The sequence below is a fragment of the Henckelia pumila genome, chromosome 3, assembly GCF_033568475.1.
Source record: "Henckelia pumila isolate YLH828 chromosome 3, ASM3356847v2, whole genome shotgun sequence".
Classification (NCBI taxonomy): Eukaryota; Viridiplantae; Streptophyta; class Magnoliopsida; order Lamiales; family Gesneriaceae; genus Henckelia; species Henckelia pumila.
In genome coordinates, this window is record NC_133122.1 from 179,651,289 (window position 1) to 179,668,860 (window position 17,572).

At 34.3% G+C, this 17,572-nt stretch overlaps 3 protein-coding genes across 7 annotated transcripts; all 3 read left to right on the forward strand.

The window, feature by feature from the left end:
* Nucleotides 1-4,616, forward strand: LOC140890533 (dicarboxylate transporter 2.1, chloroplastic-like). Of its 2 annotated transcripts, none has more exons than XM_073298387.1 (5): nt 1-643; nt 1,153-1,466; nt 1,990-2,438; nt 2,561-2,691; nt 4,439-4,616. In XM_073298387.1, the coding sequence occupies exons 1-4, from the start codon at nt 5-7 to the stop codon at nt 2,674-2,676; spliced, it is 1,518 nt and encodes a 505-aa protein (XP_073154488.1). In that variant the 5' UTR covers nt 1-4; the 3' UTR covers nt 2,677-2,691; nt 4,439-4,616. The 2 variants fall into 2 exon arrangements, with proteins under 2 accessions (XP_073154488.1, XP_073154487.1); XM_073298386.1 differs by lacking the exon at nt 4,439-4,616 and adding an exon at nt 3,242-3,468.
* A 1,733-nt stretch (nt 4,617-6,349) lies between these two features.
* On the forward strand, nt 6,350-8,662 carry LOC140887690 (homeobox-leucine zipper protein ATHB-16-like). 3 transcript variants are annotated; one of them, XM_073295115.1, is made up of 4 exons: nt 6,350-7,015; nt 7,327-7,685; nt 7,783-7,879; nt 7,964-8,662. In XM_073295115.1, exons 1-4 carry the CDS (start codon nt 6,952-6,954, stop codon nt 8,230-8,232), a joined length of 789 nt encoding a protein of 262 aa, XP_073151216.1. In that variant the 5' UTR covers nt 6,350-6,951; the 3' UTR covers nt 8,233-8,662. The 3 variants fall into 3 exon arrangements, with proteins under 3 accessions (XP_073151216.1, XP_073151217.1, XP_073151215.1); XM_073295116.1 differs by having other exon boundaries at nt 8,063-8,662; XM_073295114.1 differs by having other exon boundaries at nt 7,783-8,662.
* Nucleotides 8,663-13,999: 5,337 nt separating this feature from the next.
* On the forward strand, nt 14,000-17,005 carry LOC140891866 (uncharacterized). Of its 2 annotated transcripts, XM_073300533.1 has the most exons (5): nt 14,000-14,016; nt 14,314-14,695; nt 15,120-15,208; nt 15,527-15,634; nt 16,551-17,005. In XM_073300533.1, the coding sequence occupies exons 2-5, from the start codon at nt 14,518-14,520 to the stop codon at nt 16,770-16,772; spliced, it is 597 nt and encodes a 198-aa protein (XP_073156634.1). In that variant the 5' UTR covers nt 14,000-14,016; nt 14,314-14,517; the 3' UTR covers nt 16,773-17,005. The 2 variants fall into 2 exon arrangements, with proteins under 2 accessions (XP_073156634.1, XP_073156633.1); XM_073300532.1 differs by lacking the exon at nt 14,000-14,016 and having other exon boundaries at nt 14,259-14,695.
* Nucleotides 17,006-17,572: the final 567 nt, after the last annotated feature.

Genomic DNA, 17,572 nt, shown 5'->3' on the forward strand with positions numbered 1-17,572 from the left:
TACAATGTCATCCTCCTCCTCCCACCACCTCCCCATCACCGCCGCAAGAACCACCACCACCACCACCACCACCATCCGCCGCCGGCTCCTCGAACTCAACTGGAAAGGCGCGAGGCCAGTGCCTTTGATAATCTCCATCACCATCGGCCTCATCCTACGTTTCGCCGTCCCCAAACCTGACGCCGTGACCCACAAAGCTTGGTCTCTCCTGGCCATCTTCGTGACCACCATATCCGGCCTCATCCTCAGCCCATTGCCAGTCGGGGCCTGGGCGTTCGTCTGCATCACGGCCACCGTGGTCACCAAGACACTAACGTTCTCCGCCGCGTTCACGGCCTTCACGAACGAGGTGATATGGCTGATCGTGGTGTCCTTCTTTTTCTCGAGAGGTTTCGTGAAGACTGGTCTGGGGGATAGGATAGCCATGATCTTCGTGAGATGGCTGGGAAAGAGCACACTGGGTTTGTCTTATGGGCTGATTCTGGGAGAGGCCGCCATTTCCCCCGCAATGCCCAGCACTACTGCTAGAGCTGGTGGGATTTTCTTGCCCATCATCAAGTCTTTGGCCATGGCCGCCGATAGTAATCCCAAGGATGTCTCGTCCAGGAAGCTTGGTGCGTATCTCGTTCAATCTCAGATTCAGGTTCGTTAAATCATCTGTCGTTTTGTTTTGTGGAGTGGACACCAATTATTGATTCGTAAAAATATCGGCTTATTTCGTTCGAATATCCCTTCTTTTTTTTTCCCCCTGAATAAAATAAACCGAATCAATCGATCTTTCTTTCATTTTTTCATGTTTTTATCCCGAATTCATCGCACGACCACGAGTTCCCACTGTCTTAGATCATTGATTCAATTCTTGAGTTTTATAGTTTGATGAGTTCACTTGGTTAAGTAGTCATCCCTTTTTGCGGAGGATTTGCGGAACAAAGTTCGAATCTTTTACCAAATTGAATTTAGGATAATTAATGGCATTTAATAGGTCAATTAGTTTCAAATAATTATATATATATATATATATATATATATGAAATTAAAGAAAAATATTAAATCCCCTGATGGGCAAATTATCCGGAAATGTGAATGGGATGATTGAGTGTGTTTCTTGGTATAATGGGTGATTGAGCATTTTTAGTTTGTGATGTGTGACAGTGCAGTAGTAGCTCGAGTGCTCTTTTCCTGACGGCTGCAGCTCAAAACCTCTTGTGTATCAAACTAGCCGAGAGCCTTGGCGTTGTGGTTCCGAATCGATGGATCACCTGGCTTAAGGCTGCTGTAGTACCTGCACTGGTGTCTCTTGTATCGACTCCGTTTATCGTGTATAAGTTATATCCCCCGGAAGTCAAGGCCACCCCAGATGCTCCTGCTATGGCCCGACGAAAGTTGGAGCAGATGGGTGGCATCAAGAGAGATGAATGGGTGTTGATGGGAATAATGCTTCTCACTGTTGCTTTGTGGATTGCAGGGTATGTCGAATCCGGAGAGTTCATTTAACGGTGGACATCTGGAAGAAATGTTCATTTCATATGACATATATATAATGGGATTGCGATAACGACTAGTATAACACTGCTGGTTCCATCATCTTGCTCTCTAGAACAGATGCACACATATACACATGTACATATATTTATTCATCTCCCTGTCACTTGATAAAAATTCGCTATGTCCGCGGATATGTAGAAGAATCGACTTCATCGAGTGATGTTTACTTGTTTGAAGTGAGCAAGAAGCATCAAATTTTAACAAAGCTGGTTGTAACTCTGGAAATTCAAAATATTTTGATGCTATTTTACTTTTCTTTAACTGATTTTTCCTGCTTGTTTTGGACATTTCTGCGTGTGCTTTGCTGACTTAAAATGCTCCTCTGAATTTGGATTCAGAGGTTGACATAATACAATTAGTCCTGATTATTGCTTTTCTATTTAGCTAGTTACCCTCTTACTCTGATAGGTGAAGTATATTCATGTAAAACAATATGTTGTGCAGAGAAGCTCTCAACATGGCAAGCGTCATCGCTGCTATGCTCGGCTTATCATTGCTTCTGCTTTCTGGAGTCCTCGACTGGGACGACTGCTTAAGCGAGAAACAAGCATGGGATACATTGGCTTGGTTTGGTGTACTAGTCGGAATGGCGGGACAGTTGACTGCTCTCGGTGTCATACCTTGGATGTCTAAATGTGTGGCAGATTTTCTTAAATCTCTTTCAGGGGGCTGGTTTGGCGCGTTCTGTATACTTCAAACGACGTACTTCTTCATCCATTATTTATTCGCGAGTCAAACCGCCCACGTTGGAGCTTTGTACTCTGCATTTCTCTCTATGCATTTGGCATCTAAAGTTCCCAGTTTGTTGGCTACGCTTGCTTTGGCATACAACACCAATCTTTTCGGCGCAATCACACATTATAGCAGCGGTCAGGCCGCTGTCTACTATGGAGGTATATACACTTTGGAGTGGATTTGGATGTTTCTTTTACATCGACCTTAAACATTTGAATCTTTGAGAATTATGATCTTGGATATATTTGATTAGTTGATATTTGTTTTTTCCGGTTCCCAGGCGGTTACGTAGATCTTCGCGACGTTTTTAGACTGGGTTTAGCAATAGCTCTGATCAATATTGTGATATGGGCATTGTTCGGAGCTGCTTGGTGGAAAATCATAGGCCTGTATTGAGTTCCCAACTAGCAGGTTAGCATTCTCGTTTCATTTTTCCTAATGCTTTTTTCCCCAGCAAATTTCACCTTTTTGTTCTTTTTTCTTAGAAAATGTTTGTTATAATTCGATCTCGAATCCTGAACTTCACACCTAGATAGCAGATCAACAATATATGCGTATAAACTTGGAGATTTATCAATCTATTATTTTTTCCTCCACCTTTAGATGTTTCTTGAGGCGTATCTAATTTACTCAGATTAACTATAACCCATCAACCATATTTACACATATTTATTACACCAAATAAATGTATACTTTAATGCAATATTATTTAGTAATAAATGTTTACCTTTTTTTAAAAAAATAAATAAGAAATACCATTACGAAGGAGATATTAAAAGTCAAGTTTTACAATCTTCAACGATTGTCATAAAACAAAATATGCGCTTAAGTTTAGTTAATCTTTTGATAATAATGCTAGAAGTAGGAGCACCAAATGTTAGTCATTTGAAGTTGATCCTATTAAAACTTGATTCCAATTATGAAATTTTATTTTTAATTTGTTTTGGTTTTAATATCACAGGAGATGCTAATAATGCGATGATGATTTCTTGATTTTGGAGCGAAGTGGATAATTGTAAAGTCTGAATTGATCAAAATTAAATGCTGCTGCTAACATAGTGATTGATGTATATCCATGTCATGTCTTGGACATTCTTTATTTTTTGTGGAATATGCACTTGTTATTAATCGGTTACTTCTAGGCGTACTTCGACCATATATTTGGGATATTACTCACATGAGTTTTTTCATTTGATACAATCCATTGATTCTCGTGAAAATATACATATAATCTAATTATGACGAGCGGATTAATTCTTGGGACAAGAGGATGGAATGAATATTACTAATAATTGGGTCTATTACTCGGATTATATATATATATACATGATGTCGAATATGTGAATTTATTTGCAGTCAACAGTATTCAGGGACGAATCCAGGAATTAAAGTTGGGGTGAGTTTGAATTTAATGTGATAAATTATATATTATTACAAGAAAATGAAATATATATATATATACATATACATATATATATATATATATATATATATAACAAAAAAATTGTTACATTATACTATTAAAAAAGAAAAAATTTATTTTTGAGCTCATATGTTTGTCACTTTGTGATTTTGATTATCTATGTTGTCATATTTCAATTTTAGTCTGTCAGTTTTGTTTTTTTTTTTTTTTTTACAATTTTAGTCTTTTTTTCGACTTTACAATGACATGAAAACAATGCAATATTGATGTGTATAGAGTCGCACAGCACTTCCCATAAAAAGATACTAGCTAGAATTGCCAAAATTTTAAAATATTGGAGAAAAAAGTGAAATTTGATAACATGAGGTTGTGCGTTAGAAGTTAGAACTAAGATGATGGGTTGAGCTTTTAGTGTGAAAAATATGAGTGTTAGTGGACTAAGTAAAAAACATACATAGTTAATAACAAAAATTTGAGGTGAGCTGCGGCTTAGAACTGACGTAATTAAGCTAAATCCATCCTTGATAGTGTTTATAAGAGTTACGAAAAAGTAAATATTTTTTTTGACAAAAATAAATAATAATATAATAACCCTTAACAAGTAACTCATACATGAGAAGTTATTGAACGAAAAGATATAGAGCATGTGTGATTTTTTTTTTAATCTGCAATTTTGGTATCTTTTGAAAAAGATTAATAGGAATTTAATTGTTGATTTTAAATTTAAATTTTCAGTGTATGTACTATGTAATTGGAAGTGATGATGATGACGAAGACTCAACTTTCCCACACTTTTGCGATCTATCTTTGGACGTGACCAGAAAAATGGAAAAGAAGCCAAACAAGAAAAGCTGCCACCTTTAAGGGCTATCATGTTTTGCAAAATTCACTACACCAAATTTTTTTTTTCTTTTCCCTTTTTTTGGCTTTTTTTTAATGTTATATTATATATACTATGAAACAGATCATATGCTATATATTTTGCATTTGGAAAATTATATTTCATTTAAAATTACAAAAAAAAATGTGACTGCAAAAGGTAAATCGAACATAGCTTCGTCTGAGATGTTTGTATTGTGAAGAGATGGGAGACATAAAAATAAACACGTTGATGCTCTCTAAAAATTGTTTGAAAATCATGGACAAATCGGTTCCATGTGACTCATCCGATCGATGCCTTTATCAGACAGTATATGGAGTGTAAAATGGGAAGGAGAGTGAAAAAAAAAGAATTGTCCCCTTTGTAGGGAATGATGAATTAGTATGTAACAAAAAATTATCATAGTTTTATGGTAAATAAAATACATTTATTCTCCTTCGTTATACCTTATTTTTTGACTTTTTCTTCTTGTTGGTATGTATTGTTTATTTGTGTTACGAGAGTGATAGAAACTTGATTTTTGAGCTATTATATGGTTTAAAATACTAGAGTTGTATCATTAATATCGGTTATAACTTAAAGTATAACGACAAACGTTTGATCCTATAATTGATATCAAAGTCAGGGTTGCGTGTTCGACTGTCACGAATTGCAATGAATATAATTATCGAGAGATAGATTATTTGAGTGTAACAATTGTCCCTACTAAAAGAGTAAGAACGATTATTTTAGAGAACATCATATGCGATTCAAGCATTTATCGCAAGTCCACGCACAAATGTCTGAGGGTTATTTGTTATCGATTCCCAAACTATTCTATTTAATCTTAGGTTCTGTTTGCAAACTTTAAAAATAAGAGATTTTAGATTATTTTTTTTAACAAAATTATAAAAAAATATATATAAACACTTATTTTTAAAGATTACAAATACTAATGGACAGTGTTTGCAAACTCTAAAAATAAATAATTTATAGATTATTTTTTTTAACAAAATTATAAATAAAAAATATATAAACCCTTATTTTTAGAGATTACAAATACTAACTAAATATAATAATCACATCCGGTTTTCGTAGATGAGAAATGTCCGAATAATATGGGGATATTTTTTCACACGTACGTATCCTTTGAATTAATTGACTTTGATGCATACCAACCAAATTTTTTTTAAAATTGCAAGTGTTTATAACTTGTCCCAATGAACTTGCCAGAGGTTGCATTTGTATCGATAGATTTTAAATCCATATAAAGTGGCATTTAGATTGATATAAATTTGAATATATTTTTATTATTTAGTATTTTATGTTAATTAAAATAATTTTTCAGTTTATTCAATAATTATATTATTTGAAATTCATTATATTTTGTATTATTAATGTATAAACTATAAATAAATAAATAAATAAATAAATAAATAAATAAGACGTGAATTTAAATTTTGATACCTATACCATCTTATTTTTTTTCTCCTTACAAGATAATGTTTAATTTTTAATACCAAATCCTAACACAGAAAAAGAAATTATATAAAAATATAAATCAATCTTCATTGATTGTCGTATATTATATTATATTTCAAAAAGATTAAAAAAATATCATCTCACTGTTGAAAATTTGTGGTGGTGGGCCACGTATTCTTCATTTGCATTGAATTTGGAGTTCATTTCATCTGACCCAAAGTCGCAAAATGCACCTAACCCCAGTCAGATTCTGACCACATGTGTAACCCTGGTTGGTTTTATTTATAGATACAGAAACATTGCAAGTTGCAAGACTAGCCCAGCAGTGAACTGATCACTGATGCTGCCACTGATTTCCCCCCCTTCATCTTCTTTTGTTAAACTATTCTAGCCCCTGAACTTTAAAATGTTTCTTGAATTTGCTTTTGAGTAATCGTGTAACATAAAGATTAGGAAAGAAGAAAGAAAGCCACATCATATTTCGATTACTTGTGCTTTCGATCTTTTAGTCTGTTTTGCTTTTTGGTGGACTGGAATTGGCATCAAGATCTTTGTTTTTCTTTCTTGGGTTTTGGGTTTGGGTTTTCTTTTCTTTTTTTCTTCTTTCCGATGGGTTCAGAGTTGGAGGAAGTGATGGGAAAAAAAGGCGATGAGTATCATAGAAAGAACAAAAGACGCGTATTGAATTTACGTGCATACGAAACTGCACCTTTTGGGAAAGTTTGTGTGATGGGATATTGACCATCATGTCCCCTCATTCTGAGTGAAAATATTTGCTGCTGAAAGCCTGAATCGAATGAAATTAAACACATAATTCATTATTGAGTTGTTGGTTTCCAAGAAAATTCTGCTAACTAAAATCTTGTAGATATAGAATGCCATTTTCCAGTTAGCTGGATCATCAAGCATGAAGAGACCAAATAGTTCGGATTCCTTGGGTGATTTGATGTCCATCTGTCCAGAGTCTACAGGTGATTAGCATTTATATTCCCCCTTTCTTATTTTTACTGTTGGTTTCATTTTTAATGGATCTGGTTTGTTAGCCCTTATATTCCAACATCCCCTCATTATGTTTTCTTGTCCCTGCACTATTTCCATTCATGATTTGTGAGGTTTTATAATCAAAGATTCAATCTTTTGTTTTCTTTAATTGGTAAGAATTTTTGTTTCCCTTGGTTTTACCATTTTGGGATCTCTTGTTTCTTGCCGTGGGACAAAATAATAATTACATGAATCATGATGATGTTCACTGTTGGTGGTGCTGATTCTCCGACTTGTGCAGATGACCATAATCAAGAAAACGATCCCGTGTATTCGGGGGAGTTTGGGAACTTTGTTGAAGGGTTAGTTGAAGAATCTAAGCATGTCATGGAGAAGAAAAGAAGGTTGGGGGTTGAACAAGTGAAGGCTTTGGAGAAGAATTTTGAAGTTGAAAACAAACTTGAACCTGACAGGAAAGTGAAGCTTGCTCAAGAACTCGGCTTGCAGCCGAGACAGGTGGCGATTTGGTTCCAGAACCGCCGTGCGCGGTGGAAAACCAAGCAACTGGAAAGGGATTATGGCATCCTCAAAGCCAGCTATGACGCCCTTAAGCACAACTACGAAACTCTGCAGCGTGATAATGAAATCTTGGCCAAAGAGGTAGTAATCTGTTAGAAATAGCCTAAAAGTAGAATCTTGATTGTTTCTTGCCTCTCTTGATTCCATTTTTCTTTAATCTACTTGTATTGTTTTGCAGATCCAAGTCCTAAAGTCGAAGGGTGATGAAGATGGCAAAAGTGAGAGTAAAGTTTCTGGGAAAGAAGAGGCAACAATGGTTTCTGACGGAGAAAAAGGTAAAGTTGGACATGAAACAGTCCCTTGTGAGCATAATAACCATGTGAATTATAATGGGAACAACGGATCCTCTGATAGTACAGATTCGAGTGCAATCTTGAACGAGGACAATAGCCCACATCAATTCTTGGATTCTCGAAATGGATCCACCTCTTCTATGAATCTAAGTTTCAACTTTTCAGATTTCAAAGTGAGTGCAAGTGTTCTTGGAGATGCCCACAATCCTCAATCCCAGCCACAGTTCATCAAGATCGAAGAACACAATTTTCTTGATGAGGAATCTTGCAGCTCTCTGTTTTCTGATGCCCAAGCTCCAACCCTCCATTGGTACTGCTCTGATGAATGGAATTGAAGATCATTCCATCAGACAAAAACAAAACAAAAAGAAAAAGCTCTATAATAAGGCAAAAGTTGAAAAGAAGATGTATCAAACAAGATCAGGGCCATAGTCACCCAAAGCCAAGACAATTTTGTATAGTGATATGAATCTTGGACTTAGCACATGTAATATTAAGCAGTGTCTTTCTATCTGATCGAGTGCTTGCACAAATCAAACAAAAGAAAGCGTGGGGGGCCAGAGGATGGTGCTCAGAATTCACGTGGGGTGTGGGGAAACAAGAGAGAGGCAGAAGCGTGTAGGTGTGAGGCAAAGGAATATAATTTCACTATCATGCTTTAAATTATTCGGTTTCAAGAATTCCACTCCACAAAAATCTTGTCATGGTGGAAATTTGGTGCAAGTTATAAAGTGTGGCTAATATATATGCTTGTTTGCGTCTTTAGGCTGCTTGCTACTTCTCTTGATCTTTGATTTGATGCTGAATGTTTCCCTATCGTAAAGATCTGCTAGGAAATCAAATATAAAACTAGCTTGTGGTAGATGGATCCGTATATGTAAACACGCATAGGATTTTAGTGTGTTCTTGGTTATGTTTCTCTGATCATAACAATGAAATTTCACACAAGTTGCTATAAAATCGTGTTACCGGTCAATTTTTGTAACATGGATTTTTCTATCCGATTCAATCCATGTAATAGTATCACTTTTAACTACGTGTATGAACTGAGTCGACCCATGAGAGCGTCTTTTTTCGAGACCTACACATGAAATTCTAGAGGAGAGGATATAAAATGCTCCGAGATTTTCCAGCGTTGCGGGTTCGATTCTCGTGTGCAGCATATTTTTTTCTGAAATATTGTGGGATATGCTCTGGGATTGGCCATGTTGCTGCCTCCTTCAGGTTTCTGCCGCTCGCGCACATCCTTCGATTTAACCTTCACATGAGCCAATAAACCTCTGACTTATGTGAAATGGGATCCCCTTCAGGGTCAATCATTTGAGCAATGAGAATCCATCACTGGCGTTTCACTTGAGTGATGTTGGGTATGAAACTGCGTGACATAAGTAAATCGAGTTGTTAATAAATAGTAAGAAAATTTGAAGGTAATTCAATAATATCAGATAAATAAACATATATAAATTGTGTGGTATTATTTTTTGAGGCAACGCTTGTATGAAAGAATTTTAAATATATGAATTTCGAGTTATTTTATGGTTAACAATAAAATAATAGATCAAATTCTAAAAATACATATACTACATATTTACACATTAATTATATAAATTATAAAGCTTTTGATTAACAAAATTTTAAAATTTTGTCAACGAGAAACTGAGAAATGCTTCCTAGAAGCTCTATCAAACACTACCTAAGGCCATGACTAATACATATCCTATATTTTTCATCATCTATCTTCCAAAATAAAGATCGGTAATCTCTATTTTTGAAAAACTTCTTCAATCCATATCCTCTAAATATTACCAAATACTCAATTTTTCAATTTATTTCCTTTACAAATACACAACATATATATTAAAAAAATTAAAAAAATTAAAAAAATGAACACTAAAATTAATTTAAAAAAATTATAAAAATGAATGGACCAAAAATATTTAAAAAATACAAAAGGACCATTTTGCAATTTTTGAGGATGATATTTTTGTAATTAATTCATCCTCTAAAATTGTGTGTGTGTTTACTTGACTTGATAACCATAGGATGAGATTGTTAATTCAACCTTTATTTCATGAGACATCTCATCCTTAATTATATAAGGTATAACATATCCTGAACAATATTTGTGAAAAAAAATCCACATAAATCCTAATCTACCCAATTTTTATTCCTTTTTTTCCCTCCCAATTTCTCACTCTTATAACCTAGTTAATCGATTTTATCTATTTTAAAATAATACATATTTTAATACCCAATAATTTTGATACATGAAAATGACTCAAATGTGAATCAATAATAATTTACAATATTAAAAAAATAATTCAATCCAAAGTATATGAATACAAAATTAAACATAAAATTATTTAACATAGGTGGAGGGTAAAACTGTAATTTGTCCTTCAATAATTATTTCAATACCAAAATTAGTAACTCAAATTAAATATGTTATTGTTTATCCATTATTATTCCACCTCCTCCAAAATCATTTTAATAGTCCTAATATGATTTATCCACATGTAATCACATCCCACTAAATAAACGCAGCCTATATGTACAGTGATACTTCATAAGCACTCTCCAAAATGGAGAGTGCGTATAGAGTAAGGTTGGTTTCACTCCTATATAATGTAGAAATCCCCTATTATAAAAGAGGGTCGGAGATGGGCTAACTGTTTAACATGAAATTAGTGGATTTGAAATCCATGTTATTACTTTTCTAAACAAAATAATATATATTTTAATATATTTGAAATCATGTCATCCAAACATATCATTTTTAGGTCCGAAAACACAAACAATCTTGATTTTGATGATGATAAAACTTGCAATTGTGTTTCTAACATATTTACTCAACTGTGCAGTTCTAACATCATATTGGGAATATTAGGGTTTGATTAACTTGTAATGAAAAATGGATTGACAGACCAGCTCTGGTGTAATTATCATATCTCTCAGTTTCATTATCCAAATGAAATGATTCAGTATGAGTTGAAAAGATAAAAAGATGATCTACAAATCATCTTCACAAGTCGAATTATGAATCAGAGCCTAAGAAGATGATAAATCCCGTTGAAATTTCCAGTTCTGCACAGGTTGCTAACAGATCTCAATATTTTACATAGTCTGGTATTTCGAGTATATCTCTCTCATACAAACTCAAAATAGAGTGATTCTTGATTCCATGGAAATCTAAGAGAAAGGGCTACAACATTCATGTTTTTCACATTGCCCAAAAATCAGCAATCAAGAGATATAATCACTCGATCAGACCACATTCACTCGCCTATTTTATCCTCGACCGCTTTGGAGAAGGCGTGGTATTTCAAGCATATCACTCTCATATGAAATCCAAAAGTAGTGCTTCTGTATGGTTGGAAATCCAAGACAAAAGTCTACAACTCTCATGTTCACCACTTTTCCCAAAAAGCAACGCATCAAGATCTATAAGACCTCGACCGCTCAATATCTCCTCGGCCGCTGAGGTCCTCGACCGCTGAAAAGTCTACTCGAATGTTGTTGAGCAGCTCTGGTATTTCGAGCATAAATTTCGCATATGAACTCTGAATTGAGTGATTCTTGATGCGTTAGAAATCTAAAATGAAGGGCTACAACTTTCATGTTTATCACTTTGCCCAAAAAATAACGCAACAATAGATATAAACACCTGAACAGACATAATTTACTAAAATAGTCGAGATGTTCTCACTTGGTCTCTCAACTGGTCGAGGTACTGTCACCTGCTCTCACTCGACTGCTTACCAAGCTTGTCACTTGCTCTCACTCGACCGCTCACCAAGCTTGTCACCTGCTCTCGCAAGCCGACTGCTCCAGATCTAGATCTATTTAATCGGTCAAAGCTACAGTCCAAAAATGCAAATATGACCGTTGTGTTGTCAGAAACAATACACAACATTTTTCAACAGTCATATTTCTTGTATCTATCGTTTATATCATTCTTGTAGGCTATAAATACAAGATCTGGAGATTGAGGAGAAGAGAGAGTGGAAGGACAAAATAATATTCAGCTAAGTTAGAGCTTTTCACATGAAGAGAGCGTCAAAACAGATCCATTCAGCTAGTTGAGAGCTTGCCCTTGGTGTGAAGAACACAACAATTTTTTTGAACTTTCTAAGTCAAGTTCTTCGCACCCCAACTCATTCACACACATTTGTTAGATGATTTGTATAGATTAGTTGAGCGAGGTTTTTGCACAAAGACGTTAAAGATCAGTGTTATGTCAATGTAGAGAGATTGAGAATCTAAGAGTTCCGACTTAGGCGATGGGGTAAGTCCTAAGGTTGGAGTGAGTGTATTAAAAGACGTTGTAATAGCCAAAGTCTTCTAGTGTATCCTTCAAGGGGAAGAAAGGGCGACGTAGGAGCGGTTGAGTCTCTGAATATCCATAAACAAATTCGTGTCTCTTTAATTTATCGCATTTACTTATTGTTGTTGTTTTTGGATGGTTTGTTGAAGTATTTTATGTGTTCTTTAAAATACTAAAATGTTGCATAAAAAATGTTTGATAAAATGATTCAACCAAAATGTTTTTATTATATCAACTTGCAATCTGTTCAAACAATTTTTCAAACGCTTAATCAGTTTTTCGCAATGTTCTAAAAAGCGCTAGGCGGTAGACGGGCGACGACTCATCGCCTAGCGCCTAGCCGCCTAGGCGGTTTTTTTTTTAAAAAAACCTAAATAATAAATAACTTGGGATATTCATGAGTTTTACTATAAAATATAATTTTTATATCTTATGTTTTTCAGTTTTTGTACGAAACTTTTATAAAATTTTAATAATAATAACAATAACAATAAATAGATATCAAGTCTTCGTATGTAATATGAGATTTAATATTTTGTTTGACTTTTTTTTCTGCGCTTTTTTTTTCCTATTGTGTTTGTTTCTCGCATCGCGTCGCGTCTCTCTCTTTTATTTTTTGATTTTTAATTTTTTTTAATAGAAATAGTAATTTCCTAGGCGGATTTTTGTCTGCCTAGGCGGCGAGATTAGGCGGGCAACGCCTAGAGACATAGCCTAACAAGAAAGCGAGGTGTTGGGCAACCGCCTATCGTCTAGGCGCCGTCTTTTAAAACACTGTTTTTAGAGGGATTATTTCGAGTACTTTTCGCTTGGTTTTGTAACGAAACTTGATATAATTTCTCAGTGTTTGATTCATTTTCAAACATTTCAAGAATGAGCTATTGTAGCTCCTAAATATTTTTTAATGGGTATTCATCCCCTCTACTCCCGATCCCCAATAATTATAAAAGTTTATTCAAATTGTGGATCACGTGAATGAAAAATTTAAATTGGTCTAAACTAATATCTAAATTTTTTCCAATAAATTATCAAAAATAAAATACAGATACTATATAACAAATAAAAATAAATAAATAAAGGCCTGTCAAAGGCTTTCCAGTATTGGGCCTCCATCAATCAAGTTTACCACTCTGAAATGTGTTACTAATTATATGTTAATAATCGGTCCAGCACTTTAATTTGCTTTACGTTGCTTCAAATTAATCTTCCTATAGGTTTTATCATATGCTATATTTGATATTATATTCCATATAAATTGACAGTATCGGGGCATCCTCAACGGCACAAAAGTATTTTAATATTATACGTAGAATTTTTCAAAATCTAAAATTTCTGTCTCAGAATAATTTACTTAAAAATTAAATATTCTCATCAAATCCTCCCCATATTGTTTAAACCGCTTTTGTTTCCTTTTTTTTTTTTTTGAGTTTAGTTCATATTTTATATGCGAGTTGGACTCTTATTAGACGGTTTCACGAATCTTTTTCGTGAGATGACTTAACTACATTTGTATTTATACTAAAAAGTAATATTTTTTATGAATGACTCAAATAAAAGATACCACTCACAAAATTAATCCATAAGATTGTCTCACAAAAGTTTTTATGTTTATATGCATCAATGTGTGCCAAGCATATATCCACCATAGAAGTTACAAGTCATGTGCATCCATATTCCATAGTGTGTAAATGTATTAACTTATTTTTATGTTCAAAATCTTTTGTTCTCATCGAAGTTTTACTTAACTTTAATTGAATTTAAGAATTTAAAATGATTTATGCATATAAATTGTTAGGTAAACGATTCAGATCTAGTAGCTTATTTTCAAAATTTATGCCCCATTTGATTTCAAAAACCAGTCCAAAAAAACACTTTTTTAAGTGCTTTTCAGTTAACAAGGTGTTTGGTTGATCAAAAAAGTGCTTAAATAAACACTTTTTAAAATCAAAATTAGAGCTTTTTTAAAAGCAAAAAATTATAGCTTTTAAAAGCACTTATTTTAAAAAATCTCTACAAAATCCAAACAGGCTCTTATTTAAAATAATTTTGTATTCAATTCAGATTTCTGTTCAATTCTAACTTTCGAGATCAGGCTCGAGCAACTCGAATCGTTCACGAGTCGAGCTCGAATTTGAAATTAATATTCCATTGAGCTCGAAATCAAACTGAGTAGTGTTTTGTTGGACTCGACTTGATTGGATTCGATTGAAGTGCCACACATGCTATTTTTTTCTCCCCTTCGGAATCAAAACACAAAAACAAATTCACGAACAGCCGCCCAACGCTAAAGAACGAGATGAACATCACGTTGACGGCGGACGCGGCGGCGCAGCTCCAAGAGGGAATTCAATTGGTGCTTTCTCGGTGGGCCGCCCTTCAAATGGCCGTGGAGAATAATTGGGGCGGCCGTGACTCACTACAGAAATCTCAGCAGCTCGGCCTCAATCTTTTTCATCGCCTCTGTCAATCCAAAGGTATCTTTAATCAGTTTGAATATTCTCACCTGTTGCTATTTGATGATTATCTTGTAAAAAATTTTGAGCACTCGCCTCGCAGCTGTCTTCAGTTTGTGGTCTCCACAGTTCGGATTCAAATATTGTGTTTATACATACATAGGTTAACTTTTCGACAAATTTCCTATGAAATTATTAAAATTTGTGTAAATCATGTAGAAATAATTGAATTTAATGTTTTCTAGAATAAGTTTCAGAGACATCATTTGAGTTTCCAAATGCATTTTAAAACTCTTTCGAAACTTATGATGGAATTGAAACTTTAGTTCAAGCTTGATTAATTGTGTAGTAGTTAAAGTTGTTGTATGCTTGTTGCTGATGAATGTGAGTATATATGTGTTACCTTAATTTCCATTTGTCACTATTGATTTCTTCATTTGCGCAGAACAGGTATACATTGATGATTTAGAGGATATGCTTGATGAATTCATGCTTTCTCTCAATACTGAGATAGGAGATGGTAGCATCGAAGAGGTAATCTTTCAATACACCCACGCCGGCTGACAACTTAATTTTGTGTTTAATGAATATGAGAAGGAAAAAATATCTCGATCTCTATTGTAGTTCCAAGCAGATTTTCATATGTAAACGTCATGTTCCTTGCATCATACAGTATTAGAAAGCTTGAATTTGTGCATAAAAACGTTACAACAATTTTATAAAGTATGGTTCGGGTGCTAACTTGATTCAGATTTCAACATTTCAGTTTCTTTAAGATCGGTTGAGAATTTTCCCATTTTGTCGGCGATACACTGGCTGACGAATAATTGTCACGATTTGCATATTTTGCAGATAGCAGAAAAGTTTTTGATAATGCGTGAAGAGTGCTTAGAAGGCAATTTCAGCACAATCAAGAGTTTGAAGGAAGCAGTTGCTCCTCGTATTTCTTATGTCAGACAGGTAATTATCACTCTTTTTGGGGATTGATTCTTCGCTTTGGGAAAAAAATTTCAAGTTTGTTTGGTTAGTGTGTTTTCTGTTGTTTATAGTTGTAATGCCATCAGATGTTCTATTAGTGAGGAAGCAGTTATCAGATTTATGCATTTTTTTTTTCTCACAACCATGAGTTAAGAGATGGGTAACATGCTGGTATATATTGTTACATGTTACAAGCACCGCCCGACGAAGTGGGGACGGGGACACTATACCATGAGATTTAACGATTTAATCTATGGCTATTTAAAAAGCGTTCGTGATTCTGGTACTTGAGTTAAATTTTCCATGTGATATGAGAATATAGTGGTCCGTTCTGAACTTCCATGCTTCCACTTAATTTTTATCTCCCCCAAGTTCTCACCTTGTGTACGAGAAAAACAATCATATGAAGATATTTTTTGTCTTTTATGTTTTGGAAATAGCAACAAGTAAGTTGGAGGGTGCATACCAAATGTTTTGGTATGAAATGTTGTATATGCACAAATTATGGGGTAGTTGGTGAATTAACCTTGGTTAAATTTTTTTTTTTCTTGTGAAATAATCCTCCCAAGTGTATTGCACTCATCAATAGTATGCACGAGTATTCCTAAAATATCATCCAATTATAGATACTAATTTTATTGCTTTGATGTTTCACTTGGTGAAAAAATAATACATTTTCACCTAAAACATGATATGAATTTGTATGATATTTTGGACAAGTTAAAAATGCTTCGATCTTCATGATGACTTTTTTGAGATGTATCTCAAAGTTCAACTTTTATATACATGGATCAATGTTAATTACTCTCACTTCGTTTTGCATCGTTGGCCAGGCAATGACAAAAAAATCTAGTGTTAGTCATTGTAATTTTTGAAATGCTATCTTGGTTATTTTCAGGCCGGCTCCAAGGACGAAGATGACAGTGATGATGATGATGATGAGATTTTGGGGGAAGTTACTCCATCTGAAATGGAGATTGATGCACCAGAATGCCAGTCTATCCTCAATCAAAAGAACACCGTAACTGATGGAAGCTCTAACCTCGAAGAAAATGTACCCAAATTAGTAGACGGATGGACTGTAGTTACCTCCAGACATAATAAAGGTAGAAGGAATTGAGTTCTATCATCAGAAATTTTGATATTTTCTTCAGGAGGTGGCGATTGTGTTTTTTTTCCCCTTTTTTGCCCATCTAGATAACCAACGAGGATTTCCTACACTATTTGTGTTCTGATAATGAATGGTTTGTTATTATACTGGTATTTCTGGCTATTCTGGCGCGACAAAATGGTAAACCTAGGAATTGAATTTTTTTGAATGTGAATCATAACTCTTGTTCAATCGTTTTTACAATGCTAGCATTTTTTCTCTGATATATATTAAATTTATTATATATCTTGATGTATTAATTTTTTATCAATAATTTTTCTCACATAAATAAGTATGATTTAAGTTTAGTTTAGACCCCTAATACAAGTTCCTAGTTCCTAGTTCCTAGTTCCGTCCCTTGTAAGATAGTATGCATTGGATCCCAATGAGCCCAACAAAGATGAATTTTCCAAGGTTTTCAGGTTTAAGCGATGAAGTATTTGCATAATTATGTGGAGAATAAATTTATATGTATAAATTACTGTTTTGGAGCTTCAAAGATGCACATCCATGCCTCTTGAATTTGACGTTCAAATTCCATTTTGCAACTCTATTATATCGCATTGTTAGCTTCAACATTGTTGTTGTTTTTTTTTTTTTTTGACGTGGGAACACGCAGCTGCTACCTCTCAGTGCGCATTGGGTAGACACCGCAACTGCTATCTCTCAATGCGCATTGGGTAAACCTCCAGACTAACGCAGCTTGATTTTGATGATAACAAAACTTGTTATTATGTTTCTAACATATTTAATCAAGTGTGTAGTTAGTA